Here is a 26,004-nt window from a genome sequence, read left to right on the forward strand (position 1 = left end):
AAGCTCAGCCATGAGGACAGTAAGTAAGGCACAGTGGGGTGTGTGACAAGAGTGAGCTCCACTGTGGAATCAATACAGTGATTAATGGAGCTAATTTCCCCCTGCAGTTAGAATCATTCCGCCAAGCCTCTGCTGCTTCACTTCCTTTCGCTTCTTTATGGACGCAATCTGCTGTGTAGTACTGAGCCGTACCTGCACTAAACATATTTAAGCATAAACATATGGGACAGTGTGCTTGACCAAAGGGAACAGGGAAAACTGAGTGCAGAATTCATTACTGGGCGTTGAGATGTATATTTATGTGCAATGCACTGTGAGGCAGCAACACTGGCTGGAAAGCTGGAAAGCCCCCTCTCCTGAGTGACTTGTCCATAAAATTAAACCCACAAGAGAAAAAATATGGGGAAAACAGATGATACGAAGAAATTAACAAAAGAAGAATGATGGTACATGCATGTGAACACGATTCAAGGATTCATGAAAAATATGTTGAAATGTGTTTATTGATCAACAAAATGGATCCTGAAAAGATACAGCACAAAGAAAGTGATGCCAAGGACAGAATGAAAAATGGTAAAAAAAGATTTTCCCCTTCATTTTCATAACAGTCGTGTATGTAAAAATTAAGATGTATGCATATTAAAACAACTATAGATAATGAACATGAGAATGAACATGAAGAACATCATGACAAATGAGCTGGAGAAAAGGGCTGGTTTTGAAAAAAAAAATGACATTGATGATGTGGATGATATTTTAACACAGAGTAACAGGTATCTCCAGTAAGATAGCCTGATCATTTCTGCCTCCATTAACATGAATCATTGTCCTGCTCAAAACATAGAGCTTGTTGAAGATAAATGACCCTTTAAATCTTTAACAAATAAAGATATCTGCTAGCTGTGAGCCATTAGACATTGGACCAATGCACAGTAAGGATTAGTGCTAAATGAAAGCGCATTATTCCTGCTCAGGCCACAATCACTCAAGTGTACATCCATACTGGATTAAAGAAGAGAACAGCACCATAGGATTACTTTGCCAGTGTAGGTGAAGTTAGCACCAATTCTTCTTTCCTCTCATGGACCAGAAACAAGCCTGCCCCACCTCTTAAAGCTTATTAACCTTGCTGGTCACATGAAAGGCAAAACAGTAATATGTCAAAGGCCTAAGACTGAGACCTTGATAGGCCTCAAATTGAGAAACCAATAGGTCATTTACCAATACTGTATTGCCACAGCCACTGTAGCCAGTGTAAATATAGACTGAAATCAGTGCCACTGTAAAATCACTTGGCCTTGGTTTTTTTGGGATTAAGCTGAAATAGCCTTTTTGTCCATAGTGGTCAGTGGCAGTCAGAGCAAGCATGTCTGTCTCTGTTTACATTTTTAATGCTCTGATTCTTATCAAATTTTAAATATAACTTCATGACATACAATACCATTAAGAGACTGAGCTTCTGGTCTTGGCATTTCCCACATAAACATGACGGCAGCTTTCTCTGAATCTGATGTTGATTTTTTTGTCTACCAAGATTCTGGGAAATACTGAGCTGTACTCATGCATATGCGTGCGCACACACAAAGAGAGACAGAGTGAGAGAGAAAAGAAAATAGAAAGAACCAACCAAAGGCAGAAATAATCTGAGCAAGAATGAAACAGCAAGAGCAAAAAGCAAAGCAAGGCTTAAGAAAGACACATTGCATTTTGCTCTATGTGAAAAAAGTGTATAAATATTCAGCAAAAAGTATAAAGACATTTATGCCATACTAATCATTTTTTTATTTCTGTCAGGACTGATCCATCGTCCCATTCGGAGTCTTACATGTACTTGGAGATGTCTCGTTTGCTCTCAAAAGAATAAAAAAATAATAATAATATAATAATAATAAAATAACATGACAGACACGCATTCAAACAATGCTTGCCAAACAGCAATGACATATCTTCACTGGTTTCTGTCAACTAAAATGAACTGAAAATGAAAATATCTCTTGATCAGTATTGGCCAAGAAAAGAATGCTAAATGACAGCTCAGCTCACTTGAGTACCACTTGTACCTTGAGGTTGAGATCATTTATTTTTTGTTCTGTTTTGTACCAGAAAAAAAGAAAACATAAAAAATGCAAGCAAGGTACTGTATGTTCAAGAAATTGAGAAGAAGTCCCTCTAATGCAATAGGCTGAGCCCCCAGTTCAAGTTGCATGCCGCAAGGCGCTGTAAAGAGTTCTGCTTCCATTCAGAAAATCTTACTTCAAATCCTAACATCACAACCTAGGCATTTGTTTTCGTTTGTTCCTTTTCTTTGTCCCCTGCTGTCACAGTTAGAGGACACATGAATGCTTGTACACCCTTGCACATAAGCACTGTCCTGAGATGTTGCTCTCATGGATCCTGGGTTGAAGCCCCTGTGCAGCGTGTGCCAAGGCTCTGGGAATTTTAACCCTCCCCTCCCCCCAAGACAAAAACAAAAAACAAGGCAGTCCAGAAGAGATGACACACTGTGCTGACCACGAGCCAGCAGAGTTCCTTTCGGACAGGAGCACCAAAGCTCCCAGCTGGGTTGCAGGGCAGGTAAACATGAACAAACAAGTGAACGATGTTCTAAAGCACTATAGCACTTCCTTTAACATTGCATTCCTACACTGATAGACCGATAAAGCGCATCGGATAGCCGCAGTAACGCATTAGCTCATGTAGTGGCTTGAACCTTTTCTCTCTCTCCTACTGATATATTTCTCTGTAAGTGCAGACTGACCACTTGCCCCTGCTCCAGCAGCTTGGCAGACCTGTGCAGAGGCCTCTGGCCAACTTGGTTAACCATGGCCTTTCAATCACAGGTAGGACAAAACAAGCAAAGCAACGGATGCCAACCACTGGCTTGCTGACAAACAAATAAAGCAAAACTAAAAAAACAAAACAAAACAAACAAAAAAAACAATAAGAATAACACAATCTATAATTAAGGCTGTTAAAAATATTGCAGAATATTTTGGCCCCTGTTTCTGAGACAGACTGCCACAACAGTCAAGAGTTCCCCACTTCTTATCACTACAGCAGATTAAGAGCAGGGAGTAAAAGAAAAGAAAGGAAAGCGATAACAACAAAAAAATTACATTTAAAAAAAACAAAAAAATCCTCTTTGGAGAGAAAGAAGTCTTTATTTGGTTTGGGCTGTCTTCTTCAGGACTGCTTAAAGGGAATTGTAAATACCTCGGTTCAAGAAAATAAGTGGACCGAAGTCGAACAGAAAGGCTAAAAGATTAGGTAAACTCTGAAGATGTTAACTCGTTGAATTCCAGCAACTTTAAGATGGGCTTGTTTCTTTTTTGTTTTCTCTCGTTTGAGCGTGCAGTTGGGAGTAAAACCTAAAGATATAGCAATCAGCTTTTTTCCACTTAGAACAGTTAAGACCTGATTTGACGCAGAATGACGCAGCGCACCGTAGAAGGTGTCTGGTCTAGAACCCTCTCTAGTCTTAGAGCGGGCGCACTGAGCCAATTGGAGAGGAGCTAGGAGTAAGAAATAATGCACCCTTCCTCTCCTGGAGGGGGAGATCTAGGCAAAGGCCCTCTCTGCTCCCCACAGAGCCGGAGTGAGACAGAGTGAGGTCAGGGCCGCAAGTCCGCAGGTTTTAAGGTGGGCTGTACCACCGCGGCGTCTGCCGGGAGGTGAGAGTTAAAGGGGCAGGGCTCTGATTCACACCCACTCCTGCATGGAGCGTTTGCAGTACAGTATGTGGCGTGGCGTGCCCTTCCTCTTGAACTGAAAGACGGTGTAGACCAGCACCAGCAGACACAGCGCCAGGATGCAGGGGATGACGATGGCGATGGCTTTGACCGTGCTGGCCTCGTTGTCCAGCTTGATGACAATGTCCACGTCCTCCGTGGGGAGGCGGTCGGGGTCGATGGGCATCAGGTCACAGCCCATGAAGTCCTTCAGAATAGAGCGAGGGTAGCCCGGCTCCACCCGCAGTCTCTGGTTGTTGAACTTCCAGTATTCTTTATCTTTGTAGAAGTATGTGAAACCTGCAAAACATGCAGACGCATTATTTTTAGGTCATGCCATCTCCAAGTGCATCCTTGATGGATGATTTGGTAACCACAAACAATTCAGTTCAAGACATATCTGCAAACAGTGCGACAATGTTTTGGTTTCTCTTTTGCTGTCTGGATAGCTTTACCCCACTGGCCTACATTCCCTGCATTGTTGTGTGTAGAGAAACGAGAGCACTTCTCCAGCTCCCTTGTGGATAAGACTAATGTAAACTGGTGACATCCTCAGCAGGACAATCTGGCTGAACTCTTCCTTTTTCTACACCTGCATTATTCATGCATGTTCTCCAGGAAAAAGTGAGGCAAACCAGAGGAAGGCACTCGCATGGCCAAGAAGCCGGAGCCGCCAGAGTCCTTCAACTTTGAGGTGGCAGTGGAGTGTGTGAGAGGGGTTCTAAATCACTGGAGCAGTGGAGTAGCTTACGGTGAGAGAGTCCTGAAAGATTCATCCTGGGAAAGTGTGCTTTGGCTCTCAGTTCAACTGTGAATGAGATTCAGGTGGAGAATGAGTAACTGTGGAAGAGTTTGTGCCTGTGCGACATAACGCAGTTGGCAGAGATGGGCACTGCATTTGATCTAAAATGACAGCAAGGGCTGGACGGCAACAGATTATGCAGCAGGGCTGAACAATATGGTTAAAAAAAGTTATATCTCAATATTTTTCAGTGTTTTGACAGTGAACAATATATAGTTTGTTGCATTTTTGAAATGGCTTAATCGCTTTTATAAAATGCATTGAGATATGCAAAACTGGATGTCATCAAACTGTTGCCAAGTAGATTCAAAAGATTTACTGCAATAAGAACAAAATAAAATAACTACTAACTCACTAACTCCACCCTCTCTCTCAGTATGTTAGCATTTTTAGAAGTCAGTCTTCGTCAAAGTGGTTGGCAAATACAGGATGAGGACTCCTTCCTATAGGTGTGGCACTCCTGCCTGGACAGGGAAATCAAACCCCACTCTCAGGTGTTATTCAGTATGCTATCCAACTTCTTGACATGTACTGTAATTGCTTGAATTTTGCATTTTTCATAATGAGGCTTAACACGCTCATGCTTGTGTGACAAAGATATGAAATATTACAACCTGTAAAATGTGCATAAAGATTACAGAAACAAGCACAATGTTACCTAATCTTGTATCTGCAAACAGGACATCATGAATACATTTTAAATATGCAATGCATGCAACCCTAGTACCCAACACTTCATCCATGCCACACTGACTCTCTAACTCCCACATTACTTGTATGGCTGATGAGAAAAGCTCCTATCACTATCATTCCTTTATTGGGTAGCAATAATGACTGATAACTGGGGTCAATTTTCTGTGCACCGTAGCATCCGGGAGATGCGCAGGGGCAGCGGCTGAATAAAAGCTGGCTATTGCTTTCCAAATGATTTCCCTGGAATATCGATCCACCCTTCACGCTTTGATGAGTGCTGGAGCCCATGTGCAGATCTGGCAGGCAGAGATGGGGACAGATGGCACACATGTGGCATTCCAACTGCACACCTCAAGTGATAAGCTATGCCAAAGTGAATGAACTGCCTTTGCCAATGAAATGTGCTCTACCCACTCTTGACAGCCAATGAGGATAGATCTCAAAGCTGACTGACAAGCCTCTCCTGTGGCTCCTTTAAGCTGTCCAGTTGGACAGCATGAAAATAGGATGCTGTGATGCAGGCTCTACACCGTGCTGAGCACCATCTGAAGGCTAAGCAGAAGCTATGGAGGACTTTTGGCTACACTATAGGGAAATATATTTAGCAGTAATTAGTTAAGGGAACAGACTGTACCATTGGCTTTGTCTACGAAAGGCACCCTGAGGAGAAGGTGGGACACCCTTCCACACTGTGATGGACTTTGGGTAGCCGGGATCCATGGTCCTCATATCCTCATTGTATCTCCAATACCTGCATGGAAACAATTAATGTACAGAAACTCAACTTTATTGGCATTCCAACCATATACAAGTATATCATTGCTGTCAAATCAAAACCTGAATATTTTATGTTTGTGAACATTTCATAAAAAATCGTATGTCAGAAATGGTCCAAAATGACCTGGAATAAAATCTCAATTCATTACCATAGATTAAAATTATGAGCATTTTTCCTTTCTATTGTAAAGTTAAGATTTATGACGTTTTGTTACATATTTATAAGGGGTAAAGGTTTCTTCTTCCAGAGATAATAAACAAACAATGCACTTTACACAAATTCTGCATATATTACAAAATACAAAAAAAGTAACTAATAAGACCATTTACTGACAACTTTGAAAATATGGCCATAATATCATTGCAGTGATCTTACAGAAACACCAGATAAAAACAAACACATACTGACCTGTCCCCTTTGAAAAAGTAGGTCTTGGCTACATCCTCCCACCAGACGGCGGTCTCGATACTCTGTGCTGGCATGCCGTTGCCAAACATGGAAATGTCCTTTGGGTAGCCAGGCTGGAGCATGGTGTCCTTGAACACCCAGAACTGCTTCCCTGCAGAAGTCAAAGGCACAGCCTCAGGGGAACTTTCATCCAACTGCTAGCACTGTATGCAATCCCGCAAGCACATTTGCTTGGGCAAATAAAAGTGCTTGCAATTCAGCACAACTTACTGCAATGAGCTCCCATTAAACATTTGCTATCAATTGTCTGCTGCTTCTTTTGATTTAAAGTTCCGTGGCTCCTTGAGCTGATCCACCCTTGCACACATATATTGTTTTCGAATCAATGTTCACTGTAATGGCATATTTTGTCATGCCATTATAGGAAAATCCATGATTTTCTTTTATGGTCAGAGGAAGCAGTGAAGCACAGCTTTCCTCAAACTGCGGACACCCTGGCTGGCACTGTCATTATTGATATAAAATCTCTAATATTTACATTATATTGTGATAAACGTCTGTTTCGATAGAACAAACATTCAATTTCACACCTCAGACTGCCCTGTTTGCTTTTAATTATGCCGAATGGGGCCTCAGTTGGCTCATTTGACAGAGCCCTGTGGTTCCAACCCATTAAAATGTTCACTTTTAAATGTCAGCATATCTGAAAGCCCTGCCAGAGAGGTGGTCCCTTAGCAGAGACCTCTATTACTGTAAAAGAATTAAAGTTACTGATGCAGATTTCTTTACAAAAAGGAACGTTTTTTCTTGCCCCACTGGTAAGATACAGGCCACAGTGGTGACCCGCAGGCATGAGGAGGGAGCAGTACTGCTGTACAAGTGTATTTTGCGAGTGCTGCAGATTGGTTAGAGGAGTGAGCGGAGGGCAGAGGAGGACAGGGTCTACCCATCATTTCCCTTGAGACAGGAAATGCCTGTCATTTCACCTGGGTCTTTCTCATGCCCCTCTCAGCAGGGTCAGCTCCACTCTGCCAAGAAGCCCTGGCAACCAGACAGAGGCCAATCAGGTCAGTGGAGCTGGGGGCCCCTTAAGCAGCATGTGTGGGTATGTGTTTGTGCCTACAGTATTCAGGGATATTAAAGGATATGACAGCGCAATTATACTTTAGGAATTATACTTTAGGTCAGGAATTATCCGCTGTCCCAAATCCACTGTGTTTTTAGCTTTCTTAGAATTCTTTGAAAAGACACCCACTGTGAGCTGATAATCTCTTGTTAGCTGCTAGTTTCCAACAATGTATTTTACAAAAAATTCAATGGTCTTTATTTAATCTGGGCAAAGTGCCTAAATCAACCTCTTTCCTCCACTTCCACATGGACCACACATACAGCAATGTATACATTCAGTGAAAAAACTGCACAAAATTAGTGTATACACACAGATTAGATTGTTAGGACGTATTAGGATGTGGGGTCAAACGTATGTCACATATGTATATATGTAACTAACAATACACTCTCAGAAAAAAGGTATTAAACTATCACAGGAGCAATACCCCTATTGTCACTTAAGTATACTTTAGTCAAGGAACATAATTATACTATAATCCATTACAATTGCACTTTTTAAGTTGTATTGACTCCAAACACCCTGTTTTAACTCCAGGCCTTTTAATTTATTGTTCTGTTTTGAAACATTAGGCTATAAAAAGATATTAATATATACCTTTACCCTTGGAAAAAAACTTATTTAAGGTGCACAAGTGGACCTTAAAGCCACTGTTTTATCATTGAGGGTACATTTACCTCATTTACATCTTGGCAAAAGAAAAATGTGCCAGCACAGTACCATTTTTTTCAGATACTGTAAATAAGACTTTTTGAGCCTGACTGTAAAGTTAACCACTGTAATGCCACCAGTTACGGTAACGGTAACAGTGACTGAAGTGTTTTGAGTTTGTAATGCTCTAAAAATGTTAACAGTAAACTGTAAATGAAATTGTAGGTATCTCAACTTCATATGAAAATATTTATATTGGCAGTGTTATTGATCACATTCTGGTGATCACACCAGAATCATTTGCTACACCTGTGAAAGATGATGTCTGCATTGGAGTTCTACAAGAGGAAGTAAAATATGTTATAGTATAATATGGCCACGGCTACCATGTTTGGTACATATAATCTTTAAAGAGTCTATTATTAATATTTTAATAAGATTGTACTGTCACATTTGTATCATCCTCACAGGAGATGTAAACATGTGGGTGGAATAACATAGTGGCTCACATTTATTGTTGATAATCTTATCAATTATTTTCTTTTACTATATCAGTATGCTGCCTCATTTTTTCCGTGTACTGTTGATGGATTCAATTATTTACATTTCTTATGTAGTTGGATCTAATTGATTAATTAAATAAAAATATTTTTCCAAACCTTTTCCAAAAACAGTTTCTGAAAAGGCTTTTCAGTTTAGCAAGTTAAACATTAGTTTAATCAGGACCATTCTAACATTACCCCTGTTTTTCTCTGGATTGTCTGCAGTGTCAGGACTTTTTTGTATTGAAAATATACAAAGCCAAGCATGCGCACACACACTTTCTTCAGCACAACTGTATGGTCTAAACAGTGGTCAAATTTGAAAATTTAATGAATGAGCATACAAATGACACCACAAAAATTACTGAAGTAAAGCAAACTAAATATGCAGTACAGATCACCCTGAACTCTCAGCCTTAGCAAAAATCACTCAAACAGGTTCAGCTAGCTTGTTATTAAGAAGAGACTGACAGAGCTGCTGAATAAAGCTGAGAATATTGTGTTGAGACGACAGAAGAGAGATGAGCCTGCCTCTAACTTTTGGTGCATCATTTGCACTCATCCAGAAGCTGAGATCAAAACGGTGCAGCTACACATGCAATGTAGGAGCTATGCATATTTGCACATTCAAATGAGGGGACTCATTATTTGTCAGTTTGGGCATGTGGGCATGTGCGTATGTGTGTGTGTAGAACGCAGCTGTAAAAACACACAGCGAGTAGATGACAGGATGTCTGAGACTCCTGCTCTTGAGATGAAAGGAGCTCATTAAGAGAAACTCATCAGCAGTAATGGCAAATCGCAAACCAAATGAGATCATTCTGCCTGGCTCTGCTCCTCTACCCCCTCCACACACCCCCCACTGACTGATACAGGAGCTGCTTGCAGTCTGCCACTGGCAGGGGACTGCAATAAATTGGAGTATGTGGGCAGGAAAGAAATAAATAAAAATATTACGATGGAAGACAGAAAAAGAAAAAGGATTCTCTAAGCTCTTGGAACACTAGGGACCATTAGTCTGTTTTTCGAGGAACTGAACCGTGAAGTGAAAAAAAAAATATAATAAAAACAACCGTGTGTGTATGTGCTATTTGTAATCATTATCTCAACAGACCCTGTTTCCTAGTGCCTTAGTTTCTCTTTCGTCCTCCCCCATCACTTTTTTCCTCTGTCTCTCTATGCTTCTCTTCATTGTTCCCTCTCTCTCTCTCTCTCTCTCTCTCTCTCTTTCTCTCTCTCTCTCTCTGTGGACTGCATGAATAAGAGAAGAGCCCTATATATTCATGTCTGATAGTCTGTACAACAGATGAATAATGTAAGGTGTTTATTTGCTGTTTCTTTTTGCGACTACATAGCAAACGGTTACACCTGCGTAATGTTTTTAAAGTACACATCAAGGATGGTGCACAGATAACATAAAGATTTGAAGACCTGTGCACTCTTCAGAGAAAATAAGACACACTGAAAGCTATGCAGAGTAGTTTGAGCCATGCATTTCATTAAGTCTATGTATGCACATAGATAATAAAAAGGATGTACAGTATACTGCACAATATCAGAAAAGGGAGGTAAGGAAGCCAGTGATTAACTTGCCATGCTTTTTATTCACTATGGCAGAGAAATAAAGTAAGGTGTTTTATATGCTGCTTCCTTTGGCATGTAAAAATAATGACTGGATTCACCTGCTTACTGTTTTTAAAGCTGAGATCAAGGACAAACGCACGGTAAACATAAAGATTAAAGACCTGTACGCTCTGCAGGGAAAACAAGACACAGTAAAAGATAGGCAGAGTATTTTTGTGCCATGAAATTGCATACACACACACACACACACACACACACACACACACGAGCACATACATACACACACCAAATGAGAGCTTTTACTGTCACAGATTTGGAGCCAAATTGCTTCAGTTACAGTCATTCAAATACTCTATAGATAAGCCCCTTTGCTTTAATTCTGCTCCTGTAAGGCACTGCAGTTTCAGCAGCACTTGTTTCAGTGGGAATAAGGTTACAGCTCATCATAATGCAAGTCTCTTCCCACTACTGCTAGGCTGATTACTGCTTTTAACCCACACATCAACACAATACAATGATTTACTCCTTTAAACTTGTCTGAGTGGTTGCTATTCTTACCTTTAAAGAAGACAAACTTGCCCTCGCTGTTCTCATAGACAGCATCTATCTTGGGCGGCAGACCCCTCCAGAACACACTGATAAGCATGGGATAGCCTGGCATCACTGCATTGTCTCTAACCCTCCAAAACCAGTGGTCCTGAAAGAGAGAAACAGGAGTACACGTTAAGTGGGACATTATATCATGTAGGACATTTCACTATCAACATGTTTCAGCAGTTTCAATGAATTTACTTCAATGGTTTTGATGGACTGTTCTGATGTTTGCTAAAAAGTGTCCCACTTAGGCCTGGGTGATGAAACAATAACAATAATGGTCTAAATCAAACATTTTTCAATATCAGTTATGCATATCTGAGTTATTTTGATAAAGTGATCACATTATTCTGTTACTCAAACTGGTATTAGCAGAAAAGGTGTAAATTTTGAAACTGACCTAAAATTGAGCAGTGTGACATGCACACATATAATTATGGATAAAGTAGCCAGAAAGTAGCTTGAAAATCAAGATCATGCTTTTTTTATTTTCTTAAGAGTTTAAAATACTATCCAGACTTAAAATTGAGCATGAAAACATGCATACAGACAACTGCTGATAATTATCAACATTATCAACAACATTATCAACAAAAACGGACTGCTATCAGATTTTTTGTCATATTGCCTAGCCATAGTACCACTTTAGTGGAATTCAGCCTACATATCACAATAGAGGCACAGAAACTGTCAGGAGAAACATTTCTAGTGTTTCTGACGTTCATTAAACGGATGCTGCAGAACTACAACTCCCATGAGGCTGTGCAGCTCAGTGCTCCTCTGCAAGGCCCCAGACCATCTCATTAACACTCTGGACCGCCGTGTAGAGCCAGGGCGATGTAAACTCTCCCAGTGGCTGCTGGGTTCCCTCCCCCTGGAGTTTCATCCAGTCTGACCTCATTAGAGCTGAGCTGCTCTCTCTCAGATGAGTGGGCAGCACACGTGACGTTTTATTATCTCTTCCATTACAGGATGGGAGGAAGAAACCTAACACACGTCACTCCACATGAAGACGCCTGGATGAAGTGAAACCTGGATGATATGTGATGATGGGCTGTTTTCAAAATAGGGACATCTATGGCCTCCTGTTTGTGAAGATTATCAAATGTGACAATTTTGAGACCATACTGTCAATATTCATTGGTATGCTATGTCTGGCAAGTTGGTATCCTAGCAACCAGTGCCACGTGGTTGCCAAATACAAAGCATATGGTGTCACGCTGTATAGTTTACATTACATTAAATGTTAATGGTGTTGAATGAGGCCTGGGTTGGCACTATTACTGAACTGCGGGTCGGTTTCGCAGCTGTGAAGCTTACAGGTAATTGACAAAGGGCTATCAGGTTGGCGCTTAACAGTAGCGCAAACTGTTCTCTCTGTCACATACACTCATGTACTCAATTTCACTTGAAATTTACTGAACAATTTGCTTGAAGGGCTTCAGCAGGCAGCCAAATGCCTTTCATTAAGTCCAGTGAATTTATGTCTGTGGGGAAAAATGCTTAAACATCATGTATACTGCACAAGACCAGAAAAAAGGGATGTAAAGAAATGATTAACTTGCCATGTTTTTTCTGTTGGTTTTTATGATATTCAGTTGGTTCAACACTTAATTGTAATTATCCAACAAAAAAAAAAACTATAAAACAACGAGGCTCAAATGAACATGTACACTGTGGCATGGTTTAATTACACCCCGCAGCAGTGAACGGTCAAAAAGTTTCTTTAAGTTGTGCTGTGTCATCATGGCTTTCGGTAATATAAAGATAATAGATTTGAGCCGAGAGGACGGGCACTGAGCTGGAGAAGCCATTATAGCTCATATACACACCGCACCCTTGAAACAGAGTGACACACCACAGCCAAGGCCCAGAAATCCAGAGCATACTGCAGTAAAGCTCACTTTAGAGTCCAAAAATCAGAGCTGATCTGAATACCACTGAAGTAGAGAGAGAGAGAGCCAGACAGAGATAACGAGAGACATAGAAAGAAAAAGAAAGAGGACAAGGGAGGTAAGGGAAAAAAAAGACAATGATACAGAGCAAAACAAAAAAAAAGAAAAAAGAGAGGGAGAGACAAACAAAGAGAGAATGAGTGAGCGACAGAGACAGAGGGATATAAAAAGAAAGAAGAAAAGAAAAAAATCAAGAGAGAGTGAAAGAGGGTTAGAGATAGAGTGAGAACAGAAAACAGAGGCAGAGAGAGACAGACAAAAGAGAAGGAGTGAAAAAGAGACTGAGACAGGAAGAGAGACAGCGTGAAAGACAGAAAGAGAATGAGAGTGAGAAAGGGGGATATAGAGAGAAATAAGGAGAGAGAGATAAAAAAGTTTTAACAATACAGAGTTGTTAGAGAGAGAGAGAGCACTTCTATGTAGTAACAGTAATCCCACACCCATCGGCACACTCACTGAACTCTGTTAACTATTCTGCTTGCACGCATGTACACAAAAAACTCTCGGCGAGCTGTGTCCTCTGGAGCAGCTGTGTGAGCATGAGCCCCTCGCGGCCCCCACCGACTCCCACAAGCACTGATTGATTTCAATTGTTCAGCATTTTCTCTCATATGACAAGGCACTGTAATTGAAAACAGATCAAACTGTGAAATCAGAGCCATTTTATTCCTTTCCCCTCTGTAAAAAGAAAATGCAGTGCCTCATTCCCCTCCCTGTGAGCACTGAGCCAGACTGTGATGAGGACAAATTCAACTGGCACTCAGTAATCAGGCACCCACTGTAACAACACTAACCTTTTCACAAAGGGAAAATGGCCTTTTCTGGAGACACAACACATTACAAAACATTTCATTATGCCTTTGTTTAGAGCTCCGTGGCTGTACTTCCCCAACCTGCGCCTCTGAGACGTGGCCTACAGTCTCGGAGCCAAGGAGGAGCTGAGATCCAGCGTGTGTTTACTGAATGAGGTGTAATGGAAGGCCAGATACGATACTTATGAGTGTTTCTCACAGCGTTTTACACCTCAGAGACAGAGAGAGAGAGAACGAGAGATACACTGCTCGCAAATAGTTTATGGACACCTAACTTTTCAACTTAGACTTTTTATTTAATAACTGCAAACTGATAAAAACGTATGCTTGTTTATTTATATCAAAACTAAAGCAACAACTGACAAAAGCACTATACTGGAAATCAGACTCATGCACAGACTTTTTGGGGGGCAGGGGCTCAAGGGGGGAAAATGGGCAGCAAATTGCAACCACTCTCATGCAAGTACAGTTAAGTCAGTTAAGTCAGTGTTAAGTCTTAAGTTTTTCCAATGCAGACTAAAATGCAGCTATAAAGCTATATTGCCCAAGCAGAGCTTTGAACCTCAAAGTATCTCCAACATACGAAGCGTTATCCACTACGCTATTTAGGTTGCTGCCCTATTAAGAGCTCTACAGAACGTCACAAAAATTCCTGTTTTTTATGGTAAGTAGGTTATTAGCACCCCTTACTGTCATTTGTTTGGTTGTTGTTCAAAATAAACACTTTGTTCAATAAATTAAATGTCAGATTAAAAGTGCTTTATTGACAGAATTTCCTGCGCTGTTTATGATAGACGCATCCGTGATAGGTCAGTTACTGAGGTGAAACCTCAATGGATGCCAATACTGCACCAGTGGAATCACTGAAACCCGATGCAGCTTGTGGAACCCAAGCTGACCTACTAGCTCAAGGCTGAGCTGAGCCTTGCTAAAACAGATCTTGAAGACTGACCATACAAAACAGTTATTCTATGCAGACATTACATACAGACAGGTTACTTGTACAGTCTGAAGACAAGGCGGCAGGGGTTAAAGACCCGCTGGGGTCTATCTGTGCACGTTTCTGTTGGGAATAATGCTGTACTCCATCCGCAGTCATGAGCACTCAAATCTTTTAGGTGTCTGAAACACTTTTTTAAGGAGAAATTGTCAATTGTGATGTTAACCTGCTCTTCATACCAGGGAAGATACTTTGAAGCTGAATGTTACAAATAAACCTACGGCTATCTTAATGTTAGTACTACTTCACTGAAAGGAAACAGTGAGAATCAAACATTACCCTGAGGATTTCAAAAGAAGACAAGGTGTCTACAAAATGATGGGCACTGGATTGTACATACAGAGAGAAACAGACAGAAAGAGCCTGAGGCAGGGCTGGAGGTGTGCTCCAGCTTCATTTATTCCTGTTCATACTGGCATGTCACTCATAAAACATGTTCACCTCTGACCTTTGGCGTGAAGCTCATGGCAGATTGCTTCAACCTGACTGCAGATTAATGTTCAGGCAGCAGAAGCAGTGGGAAGCACAGAGTCTCAATCTGAGGCCAGGTTAAAGTCAGAGCAGCTGAAGCCAAGGCCAGGTTACTGTGTGTGCCCAGCTCAGTCTGGGCTAATCTCGGCCTGCGATTAGCCTCAGCTGAGCGGAGGAGTGCGGCCGGAGAGACACAAGGATGAAGAGGAGAGATGAAAGGAGCCAGGCGACGTGTGGTGCCGGCTAGGCCGGGGAGATCCCTGTGGGGAGATAAGCCTCGCTTTCCAGCTCTCTATTTCACAGTCTAAAGAGCAGGTGGACTGTGCGCTGCAGAGTGGGCGCATGAAGATCCGTCAGTAGCTCAGAACACAACCACATCAAACACCACATTGCAGTACAGTGACACACACTCGCTTCTGCACTTCAAACACACGCTTGCGAGGAGAGTGCAGGACTAGGAGAGAAGAAACTGTCGACTTCTCAAGCAAGTTAGAGGAAAAGTGGAAGACTTTCTGGTGGAAGCAGTGGCCAAATCAAACTCAGTGGATTTTAGGTTATTTTAAATGGATAGTTTGACAAAATGTACAGTTTTTTTCAGATGTAGATAATCAGTGAAGACATGTTTGGTACTTAAAGTTTGCTACTTTATTTATGTACTGGAGATCTGAGGCTAATGTAGCTAACAAGTTTTAGAGCTTGAAATATGTCTGAAACCACCGGGACCAGACTGCTCACAACGTGCTTCCCACAACAGATTTTACTCTGCATTTTCCTTGCTTTAATTTTTCCTTCCACTTTATTTTTCCTCTCTACTTTCACTGCCTTTAAACAGATTTTAATCTGGCACAACAGAGTTGTTGACAATTTAGCACCAAGGTCCACATAAGGCCCATGGGTGAGAAATAAAACAGCAAACTGATTCAGGAGAATACAGTTGAGTTATATATATATATATATATATATATATATATATATATATATATATATATATATATATATATGCACACACACAATATATTGTGTGCTATATAAAGAAACAGAGTTTTAGCATTAAACACGTTAACAGGCTAACATCTTGCTATATTAGTATTGCACGGTGTAAGAAGCTTATCCAGAATAAAAAAAAGTATTGGGATGCTCTTTGAAACTGTTGCCCTATTTTTGTCTGGAACAACATACCTCAAGAAAAAAGCTTGCTAGCGTTTGCTCATTTGGTGCTTATGTCATAACTGCTGTGAATAATGGATCATAAAATTGTTTGAGGGAATAGAATTCGGAGATTTCAAGCTTTCTAACACTATTTTGCATCGCTGTATTGTATTTACTGTATCACATAATATTATTTGTATTATTTTTTATTTTTTTTATCCAGCTATTACTGTCACTACTACACAGTAATCTACCCAGGGCAAGATTGAAAAAGAGAAAACAAACAGACTCTTCAAATGAAACACTAGAATTATCAGGTTTTATTTAGCACTTAGGGTGTTGATGGACCAGTTCAGACAGTTTTGGAAAATTTTTTCTTTAGCTTTGGTCAGTTTTGGAGGTTTCCAGTTTCCAGGCTCCAGTTTGAGGTCAGGTTTGGACAGGGTCGGGTCAGACTGGGCTTGAGCAGTAAGTTCTCAAGCTGTATTAGAGTCTGACCAAAATTTCTGGCCTCATTAAAACTCTAACAAGTGATGGAAGCTTATATCCCATCAATTAGCATCATGCACGCATAAATGATCACATCCTTGCCTCAAACCACATTAAGTTGTGTCACACTGTTATCAACGAGATTGGACAAATGTAGGTTGCATAGCTAAAAAATGGTCTTTGTGAAGCCTGATTTTTTTTTTCACTCTTGTGTCCATTTCTATTTGGGGTAATGAATAACTGCACATTTTGGATGAATGGACAAAAATACAGTTAAAAAGTTTGGCCTACATATATAGGGGCTGAACACTGTATGAGAGTAGCATGTAAATCAGTTGCCACAGATTTTCCTTTACAAGCCAGCTGGAGGAAAATAGCCCTCCACTCAAAAGCTGTCTACCACATTCAGGAAGGAAACAGCTTTCTATGGCCATCTGAATCAGGCACTGAGGAGACGCTGTCTCCGTGCCCCAGAGCAAGGGACTTGTGTGTGGGTGTGTGTTCACGAAGCAGCAACTCTGTGCATGGTAATCATGTAAGCCAGATGAATGCTGCTCCTCTCTGAAGCCTGTAGGATCTCTACCTCTTGGCTGGCGATCATGAGGATCATAAATCTGTAGCTCGCTGGCCTGCTGCACTGCTCCTTTTGAGCGCTCCCAGAGCCGCTGCACTGCTTAATCCGCTGTGCGGCCCGCTGGCTCCCAGAAGAAACCCACAGCATGCCTGAGTGACCTAAACTCACCCCTACGCCTCTACTGCTGCTGCGTGACCACAGCATCAGGTGTACAGGAGCCAGACAAAGAACTTAACCCTTACATGTATGAGCGTCCTGCCAACCAGAACAATCATAGGGTTGCTAGTGACCCAGAACTTATATCTAACACAACTAGACAAAACTGACAATAACAAAACAACAATTATATGGTCATACTTTATTTTGAGAGTCCCTTATAAGGTTATTTACAGATGCTTAAATTGTTAATTGATGTTGATTATTGACAGAGTTAGGTTTAGGATTAGGTTAGGTCTTGGGTAGTTAAAGTATGGTTTAGATTAGGGGTTAGATTTAATAGAATCCATTACATTCAACTTAATATTCGAATGCATTTAATGGTTCTTTAGTTGAATGTTAGATGCGTCATCTACAAAGCATCTACACTGAACTCTCAAAATAAAGTGTTACTGATTATGGTTAAACATTTTTATTTCATATTATTTTTTATACAAAAATATTTTGGCACTGAAAAAACTGGACAAGGAGGTGGTGGGGGTGGGTGGGTTGAGGGCATGGTCCACTAGTGACCCAAGGTATACATTAAACGCAGGGGTTGTTCTTTACATTGTGTGAACATTTCATGATGATTAGACCAATAGAAATGCTCCAAAATATTAAAAAATAACAAAATGCATTTTTAAATTGTTATTTTGTTATTGCCAGTAAAATGCTTTCACAGTTTTATCTGTCGATCAATAGGGGTCTAAGTTCCAGGTCACTCTGAGGTGATATATAAACGGTTGGTGAAACATTTGTGGATTTAATGATTAGTCATGTATTGTCTGTTTTGAAGCACATTTTCTATAAGCCATTAAGAATGCTTTTAATTAAAGAGCTCCATTTGTGTTCCCATACATCTGAGTAGTCATGTCTCAGCAGTAATGTATGAAGGGTGAGTGTAGAGAAGATTCTTTAGCTTGTGATGTTTGTAGACTTGGATGTTCAGAAAGGCCACAGCTACAACCGCCTCACCCTCTAGTGCTGGGGAACAGAGGGAGATGACAGAGAGCTACAAGTCTTTCAACAATTCTCCATCACTCATCCATCACACGCTAGGCATCTCTGAAGAAAGCCTCAAGAGGAAGAGCGCACATCTTTAATTAACGTTCCAGAACTTTATTCCACAGCAAACCAATTAATTTTTCTTCTGTAGGAGAAGGAGAAGAGATGCAGCACTTTTTCAGCTTACAGTATGGCACACAAACTGGGTTTGTGTAACACTGAATAAAGTCCCCTTTATCTCTCTCTTTTTCTCTTTCTCTCTCTCCCTCCCTCTCTTGGCAATTTTGGCCCCACTTGCCTCTGTAGCTGGGTTTCTACTGTTTGTTAGTGTGTGTGATTGATACTTTAGCATGGGGTGGGATTGATTCTTAGGTGTGATGAAATAGCAAGAGGCAGTCTGTTCTGTCCTGCTGCTCTCGTAATGTAATCCTCCACACTTCAGCTCGCTGAGTTTGTACTGCTGAAGTCCAGCTTAATGAGCTGAGTCAATTACCACCACTGCTGGATCTTAATATGCACAACATAACGCGCAGCCAAAGGAGACTAAAATCAAACAGAGGGCCTGTTAGCTCACACATATAAATGAGCATGGAGGATGCTTAAATGCATACAATTTGACCAAAATGTGGGACAAGTATTTAAGCACTTGATGATGATCAGTTTACATCATTTGCTTCCAGGTGAAGGAAGTAAGGAATGCACTGCAACTCTAAATATCAAAAATGTCCTTTGTTTGATCTCTTAACTCAGGGGTCAGCAACCCAAATGTTAAGAGCCATCTTCTCCTTACAACAAAAATCAAACCACCTTGGGAGCCACAACATTTATGTCCATTTTAACATCTTGGCTGTAAATATGCCTCAGTATGTACTAATGTCCTAGTATAGGATAAAAAATATAAGTAAAAACACAGACTTACTTTGCTCTGATTTAATCTTTAACTCAGCTATAGCCACTTTTCTCACATCTCTGGCAGGAAACTTTTCCATTTTCCATCCAAATGTAGAACAGTTTCTTGTAAAATGTCTCTCAATGTTCGACTTTTTATGAGGCTGAAGTCAGCTTCTCATTCGCCAGCTTTTTGTTCGAATTTTCCCGTTTCACCTTAAATGGTGCGTGGGCACCAGAATGTAACTGCAGGACCATTAAAGGTGGAATTCAAACAATTTGAACGAGAAACTGACTTAATCTTCGTGACATTTTAGTTTGTTTGACAGTTTCTCGTTGCAGATTAAACGTATCAGGAAACCAGCTGGAGTGCTTATAAATGCAAACAAGTCCATTTGCCTCTAAATTGTCCATGTTTGTCTGAAATCTTTCTTTTTGCCCTTTCGTTAGCTACTAGCTAGCTAGGCGAGACTGTTGCTATGTGACCATCAGTCTGCACGCCAACCTTCAGGGTGAATTAGCAGTTATACATTAACTCCAGCATTTACAACCATTTAGTTCGGATGATCAACAGGGCTTTATGTTACTACAAAGGAGGATTATTTTATTTGTATCTGAAAATCAATTTCTGCTGTGGAGCCGCAACAGGGCAGTAAAAGAGCTGCATGCAGCTCTTGCCGAGCCCTGTCCTAAGTGGATTAGCTTGAGCCACAGGCCTAAGTGTAAAGACAAGAACTGAGATCAAACCTCCCCTATCACATGTCCTAGCAGCTGAATAAACATAAAAATGAAGGAACGGACCAAAGCAGCAAGGAGACACCATGAAATCTACAAGCAGCTATGAAAGATGACCTCTAGTCCAACTCTCATGGACCATGCATCACACGTTTTTGAACTGAAGACTTAGCTGGAGTGGACTCAGCAGGGCCTGTCAGGCTGTGGAGCCGAGAAAGGGAAAGCCCATCCATCTCTTAGCCCCACAGGCTCCCACAAGCACGTACATTTCCTGGCTTTCTCTTTCAGGCTGTCTTGAAATCTCATGATCTGTAGCAGCCCAGAGCTGCCGGTGGGGGGAAAACACATATCTGCATAGATATACAGGCCAGCTTCACTGTCCGAAGTTTTGCTTTTCTTGTGCTTTTAGCCCACAGTACTAAAGAGAGAGGGGGCAAGACACCACCAATCATGATCAATTCCTTGACTGGAGTTCCCTGCTTCTGGATCCAGGAGCACAGACTGAGTTTTTAACAAGAAAAACACTCTTCAAATGAAACAAATCAATGCGCCAATGTTTAGCTGCTCACAAAAAAGTACTTTCTTTTTTCTCCTGCCCCAAATTAACAAGTGAATTCAGACTTTGTATAACCCTTATGATTTTAAGAGAACACAGGATATCTTTGTGTGGCTTGAAAGATTTTTATAGGTGGCCAGGGCACTGTGCTCTGACATGGCAGCTTCACAGGAAGCTTCACAGGAAGCTTGAGAATGGCTCTAGGACTGCTCTCTATTCAGAGATTCACTGGAGGGAATGCATGCCATGGTTTATGCCAAAAGCACTAGTTGTCTCATCCGAACATAAGATGATGCTGATTCAAGGCTAATTGAAATAAATCATAGCCAGAGGCTAAACAGATCATTAGTTTGTTAGTTGGGGTTTAAAGAAACTTCACTGGATCAAGAAGAAGCCCCTCCCTTTACAGGTCACTGGCCTTCAACTCAACAGGAGGAAATACAGCACATGGAACACATGCAAAGCACACTGCTCTCACACACAGAGCTATAACATTACCTGAACTGTGCTGTTTCCTATAAGGAAATGTCTGTGTATACTGTGTGCCATTCTGTTACAGCTAGAGGGGTTTGTAATGTAGGGCACAGCGAGGCCCTGAAAAAGGGGAAAACCTTAGTGGAACTGTGGCTCCATACAGTAATGGGGACGCTGACTGGATTAACGGTCACTAGTTATTTAAAGCATCTATATCATGTAAAACTGAGTATTCCCAGCTTTATTAAAATAAAAGAGTTCAATGAAGTTTCAAAACACACTGTTCACCTCCCAGTACACATGGTCCTTATATGGAAATTAAGATGCAAAAGCAACTCTTTTTTTAATGATTTTTTTTTTTTTTTTGTGATGTCACGAAAACCAACACAGTTGCAAATTTTCTTCTATTCAGCCTGTAACAGTTCAGCCCAGGCTACTTTTTGAATGAGGCACAATAGACAGCATCTAATCAGAGCAAAGGTATTTTACATACAGTCGTACGCAAAAGTATGGGCACCCCTGATCAAATTACATTTTATTGATTTTCTAAGCAAAAAATTGTCCTTATAGAGAACACACTTCTGCACATTTGTAATGCACATGCAGTTACTGGAAAAAATAAAACATTGAATGTACTCTGTGCTAAGGTTATCGCCCGTTTTATATTTACATTTTTCTAATATGTTAAACTCAGCAAAGACACAGCAGTTGTGTACTATAATTTGCCAAACGTTGTTCAAACATTTGAATATGACTGTATCAGTCTTAAAGACAGAGTAACAAAACCAGCGTTTTTGATTCTAAGGAATAAAGAAATTCCAAAATAGTTAAGTCAAAAATTAAATATGACTGGTTTTAGTACATAAACCCACATAAACGTTATAAATGAACCAAGACAAATATAGGATATAGGACAGTTTCTAGTACACTGTGTGGTAGACCAGCATTCGCCTCAGATAAAATATTTATTGTTCTTACCTTGAACACAAACATCTCTCGTCGTAGGATGGCAAGTGTGTTGAAGTCTCCATCGCAGATGTTGGGTTTGGCGTTTGGATGTGTGGGCTTGTCCCCTGTGGGTATGCGTGGGGGCCGTGTCTGACGATCATGTTTGCGGGGGTCTGAAGGGGGGTGTGAGCGTGGAGGGGGCGCTGTCGGTAAAGGCTTTGTAGGCTGAGGAAGCTTGTCTGGTGGCCCTGAAACCAAGAGAGATACAAATATTGTCAAACAAAGGAACATTTCCAAATACCTTTCGTCCTTTTCCTCAAACCTAAACAGGAAACTGAATTTTAGATGCCAGGGCTCTGGCCATGCTCATAATCAAAACAGCTTGTTTTAGAATAAACCAAGACCAGAGATTTAACAAAACATACTATTATCATTACAGCATGAATTACAGAGTCCAGTGTACACAGCCCCAGTGTACTTGTCTGTGCAGTTACTACACAATAGCATTGCTTTTAGCTGGGCCAGTCAAACTAAAAGGAGATTTAATGAGAGTTTTGTAATTATGAACTAGCCTAATACTTGACTGTGTGTTTAAAGGCCCGATGGACGAATACTTTAACTTCAAATAGGGGGGGTTTGGGGTTGCATCATGTTTCCAGTTTTACTTAAAATTAATGACTTTTTGGAGAATCGAATGAGTGTGACAGTCCAAAAGGCCATTAGAGGTAATGCTTTTGTAAGGGGAGAGATGGGTAAGTGAATGAAAGCGTGACCCCAGCAGTGGTGCCCTGGAGGCAGGCTCAGACGATTAGAGGGATAGTTACTCCTCTAGTTATCCCAGCCCGGTCCTTTGGCCTGATCAGCCATGGGGAAGAGGGAGATTTCGTTCATTGACTGAATTAAATCTCCTGAAATAGAGCGTGGATTAGAGGGGAGAGAGCTCAGTCTGCCATTATGTAATGGCAAAGAGGGGGCAGAGAAAAAGAGAGAGAGAGAAACAGAGAAGACACCATTAGAGAGCACTGGTATAGTTGGTGGGTGGGAGACACACACATTGGATTTGGCTGCAGGCCGCAACACTTTGGTATGATCACACTTCCATGCCATGCTGCCATAGACACACACATGACATTACAACAAACAGAGTTTAGCAGACAGTTTAGAATGATAGTCACTGCTGCACCCTCCTGTATATTCTCTTACAGCTGAGGGATCAGGTATTATCCCGCTTTGATACTGCTGGGCAATATCGATCAAATTCAGTGTTACAGTATTTTCCAAATGCAACACCGTATCATGGTATTAGATCATATTTAAGTTTACAATAACAAGCTAATCAACTCATGTTTCCTCTGTGCTGGTACTTTATGTTAAAAGAATGTCTTACGAACCATTGCAGGGGACCATAAACAGTATTGTAAACATTAACCAGACAGAAATCGTATTTCTAGAAGGATAACATGCTGTTTATTTAGTTTTAAAAGTATTTTTAAGTTGTTTTAAATGTTCTACAGCGACAATCAAATGACACAGGCCTTTATGATACCTTTATGATAACTGATGCTTGTTGGAATAAGTTTTATACATGTTCAGATAGGCTCATGTCAGTTGTCTTAAAAGGCTTATGTAGGTATCGAAAGGCTCACATAGCCTTACGAATGCTACCCTACAGTAAAGTGTTACCAACTTCTGTTATCCATTAATACCATATCTGTTTTGTTGTTTAATAACAGTACCGGTATTTTGTTGTAGGGTGAAACATCGGCCAGCACTACTTTTCTGTCAACATGGTTTGAAATGTTTGTGTGTGCGTGTGAGTGTGTTTATGTGTGTCTCTGTTGGGCTCAGGGTTTGTGGGCATTCTCTCACACCCTGCTCTCCTGTGTCAGACCTCATCCTGTCTGAATGAGTTGTGACGCTCTCCACAGAAGAAAAACAGGGAAGGAAGTGGGAGAGGAGGAACAGAGAGAGAGGAGTGAGGGGCAGGTCTGAGGATGTGAACATCTGCCCAAGGAGCCCTGCCCTGACCTGGCCTCAGAGTGAGAGAGAGGATGGGTGGAGGGGTAGAGGAGAAAGAAAAGCAGGGGATGAGGGCAGGGGAGGGGAGGAAACATTGATGCTTTGCTCTGATAAAGTTTTATAAATGAAAGAACAGAGTGTCTTTTGGATGTGCTGACCATTACTTTCTTTGTCATTTATAAGTATGTGAGTTATGGCCAGAAAAACAACTACTGGACATAATTTACATAAGACAAAGTCTGCTACTCATTCCAGCTTTAAAAATAAACATATTAGTACAAAACTGTCCCAGTGCGTGTAGTAAGGCCTATCTATCATTCTATTTTCATTTTAACCCTCCTATGTTCCCATTACAAAGGCTTTACAGCATATCTTTCATGACAATGAAGGCTTATTCTAATATGCATTATCTGTCATAAAGGCTGTTTTTGTCAACTCTGATGTTAAGTTAACAGGTGACGTTAGGTGAGAAAATGCTGCCTTTTGTTCAACTCGCCTGATGGGGCAAGATGTGTCATATATATCTATTTGTCATGATATTAATGCTATATTATGACAAATGACCCCTTTTAAAATTTTATGTTCGTTATCATGAAAAGCTTATGTAGGTGTCATGTAGCCTTATGAACACTGACCAACAGTAATGTTACCAACCATCCTTTACATGTCTGCCATGTTGACATAGAAACACAGCACAAACTCAAACCCACTGATACAAACCCATCAAAGCAAACTCAATGTAAAGTACAATTAATTATGTATGTAATTAATTCTGTAATTGTGTAATCACATAAATAATTACGTCTTACGTTAATTGAATATGTGGCAAAACAACAATAATAACTCTAGTTTCTTAGGGTTAAGAATACATTTTTTGTATTTACTGGTAATAGGATATTTTCTGATCTCAGTATCAACTCCACAAGTCCCCTTTCAGTTAGCTTGTATTTTGCATTAGTACTTCTTAAGCTAATGAGGTTAGCAGATAGGCCACGTTGTCAAACGTGCAGCTCAGGTCTGCTGCAGCTGTTCTTACCGTAAATCTTCTGGATACCCTGCAAGTCGTCGTGAGGCAGTTTGAAGTTCTCTGTGTCCATGTACTGGTAGAAGGGGGCCATTATGGCTGTGGGGTCATTGGAGTGCTCCAGGCCTAACGCATGGCCCAGCTCATGCACGGCCACCAAGAACAGGTCATTCCCTGCAGAGATAAATACACACACATAAATATCAGCCCCCTGACCTAGCCAAAGAGCATGGGAATGGTACACTACATGAAATCTCAGTAGCATAAGGATACAATGTGAGTGTGTGTTTGTGTGTGCATATAATTGTAATCCACCTCTGATTCTGCCCCAGAAAAGGAAACCCAGCGAAACCACAGCTACTGATGGGAACCATTACAGTATTGAGCACTGTCCCTAAACACACCCACACATCAAAAACGCTGCCGAGTGTCTTCACTCTCTCTAAGCGCATGGAAAACCCTGCCCTTCCAGCACTGTAATGATCCTGCTAAGACTGTGATTTTACGCTGGGGTAAACATCAAGCCTAAAAAAGCCTTGCTGGCTGCGAGCCAGGCCCCAGTCTCCAACTAGCACTGTGTGACACTAACCAAGGACCGCAGAGAGCAGGCACAGATGCATACAGCCACATCACCAGCTCCACAGCACTGATCAACCCTCTAATCTTCTTCTTCTTTCTCTTTCATTTCCTCTGTCTCCCTCTCACTTTACAATGACCCTCAACTCTTTTTATCTGCTTCACTCTTTCTATCACTCTGTCACTACCTATTGATTAAGGATGCCTGTTAATTATAGCAGT

At 41.0% G+C, this 26,004-nt stretch overlaps 1 protein-coding gene across 1 annotated transcript in view; it reads right to left on the reverse strand.

Moving 5' to 3' along the window:
• Window positions 1-3,263: 3,263 nt before the first annotated feature.
• The window catches only part of LOC118818605 (matrix metalloproteinase-16-like), a 64,198-nt gene continuing 41,457 nt past the window's right edge, over window positions 3,264-26,004 (reverse strand). The window contains 7 exon segments of the mRNA XM_036585849.1: window positions 3,264-4,028; window positions 5,858-5,876; window positions 5,878-5,974; window positions 6,410-6,560; window positions 10,874-11,012; window positions 22,194-22,411; window positions 25,219-25,380. Coding sequence (XP_036441742.1) covers window positions 3,700-4,028; window positions 5,858-5,876; window positions 5,878-5,974; window positions 6,410-6,560; window positions 10,874-11,012; window positions 22,194-22,411; window positions 25,219-25,380 — 1,115 coding nt within the window. The 3' untranslated portion in view covers window positions 3,264-3,699.

Source organism: Colossoma macropomum, unplaced genomic scaffold (genome assembly GCF_904425465.1).
Source record: "Colossoma macropomum unplaced genomic scaffold, Colossoma_macropomum, whole genome shotgun sequence".
NCBI classification, from domain to species: domain Eukaryota; kingdom Metazoa; phylum Chordata; class Actinopteri; order Characiformes; family Serrasalmidae; genus Colossoma; species Colossoma macropomum.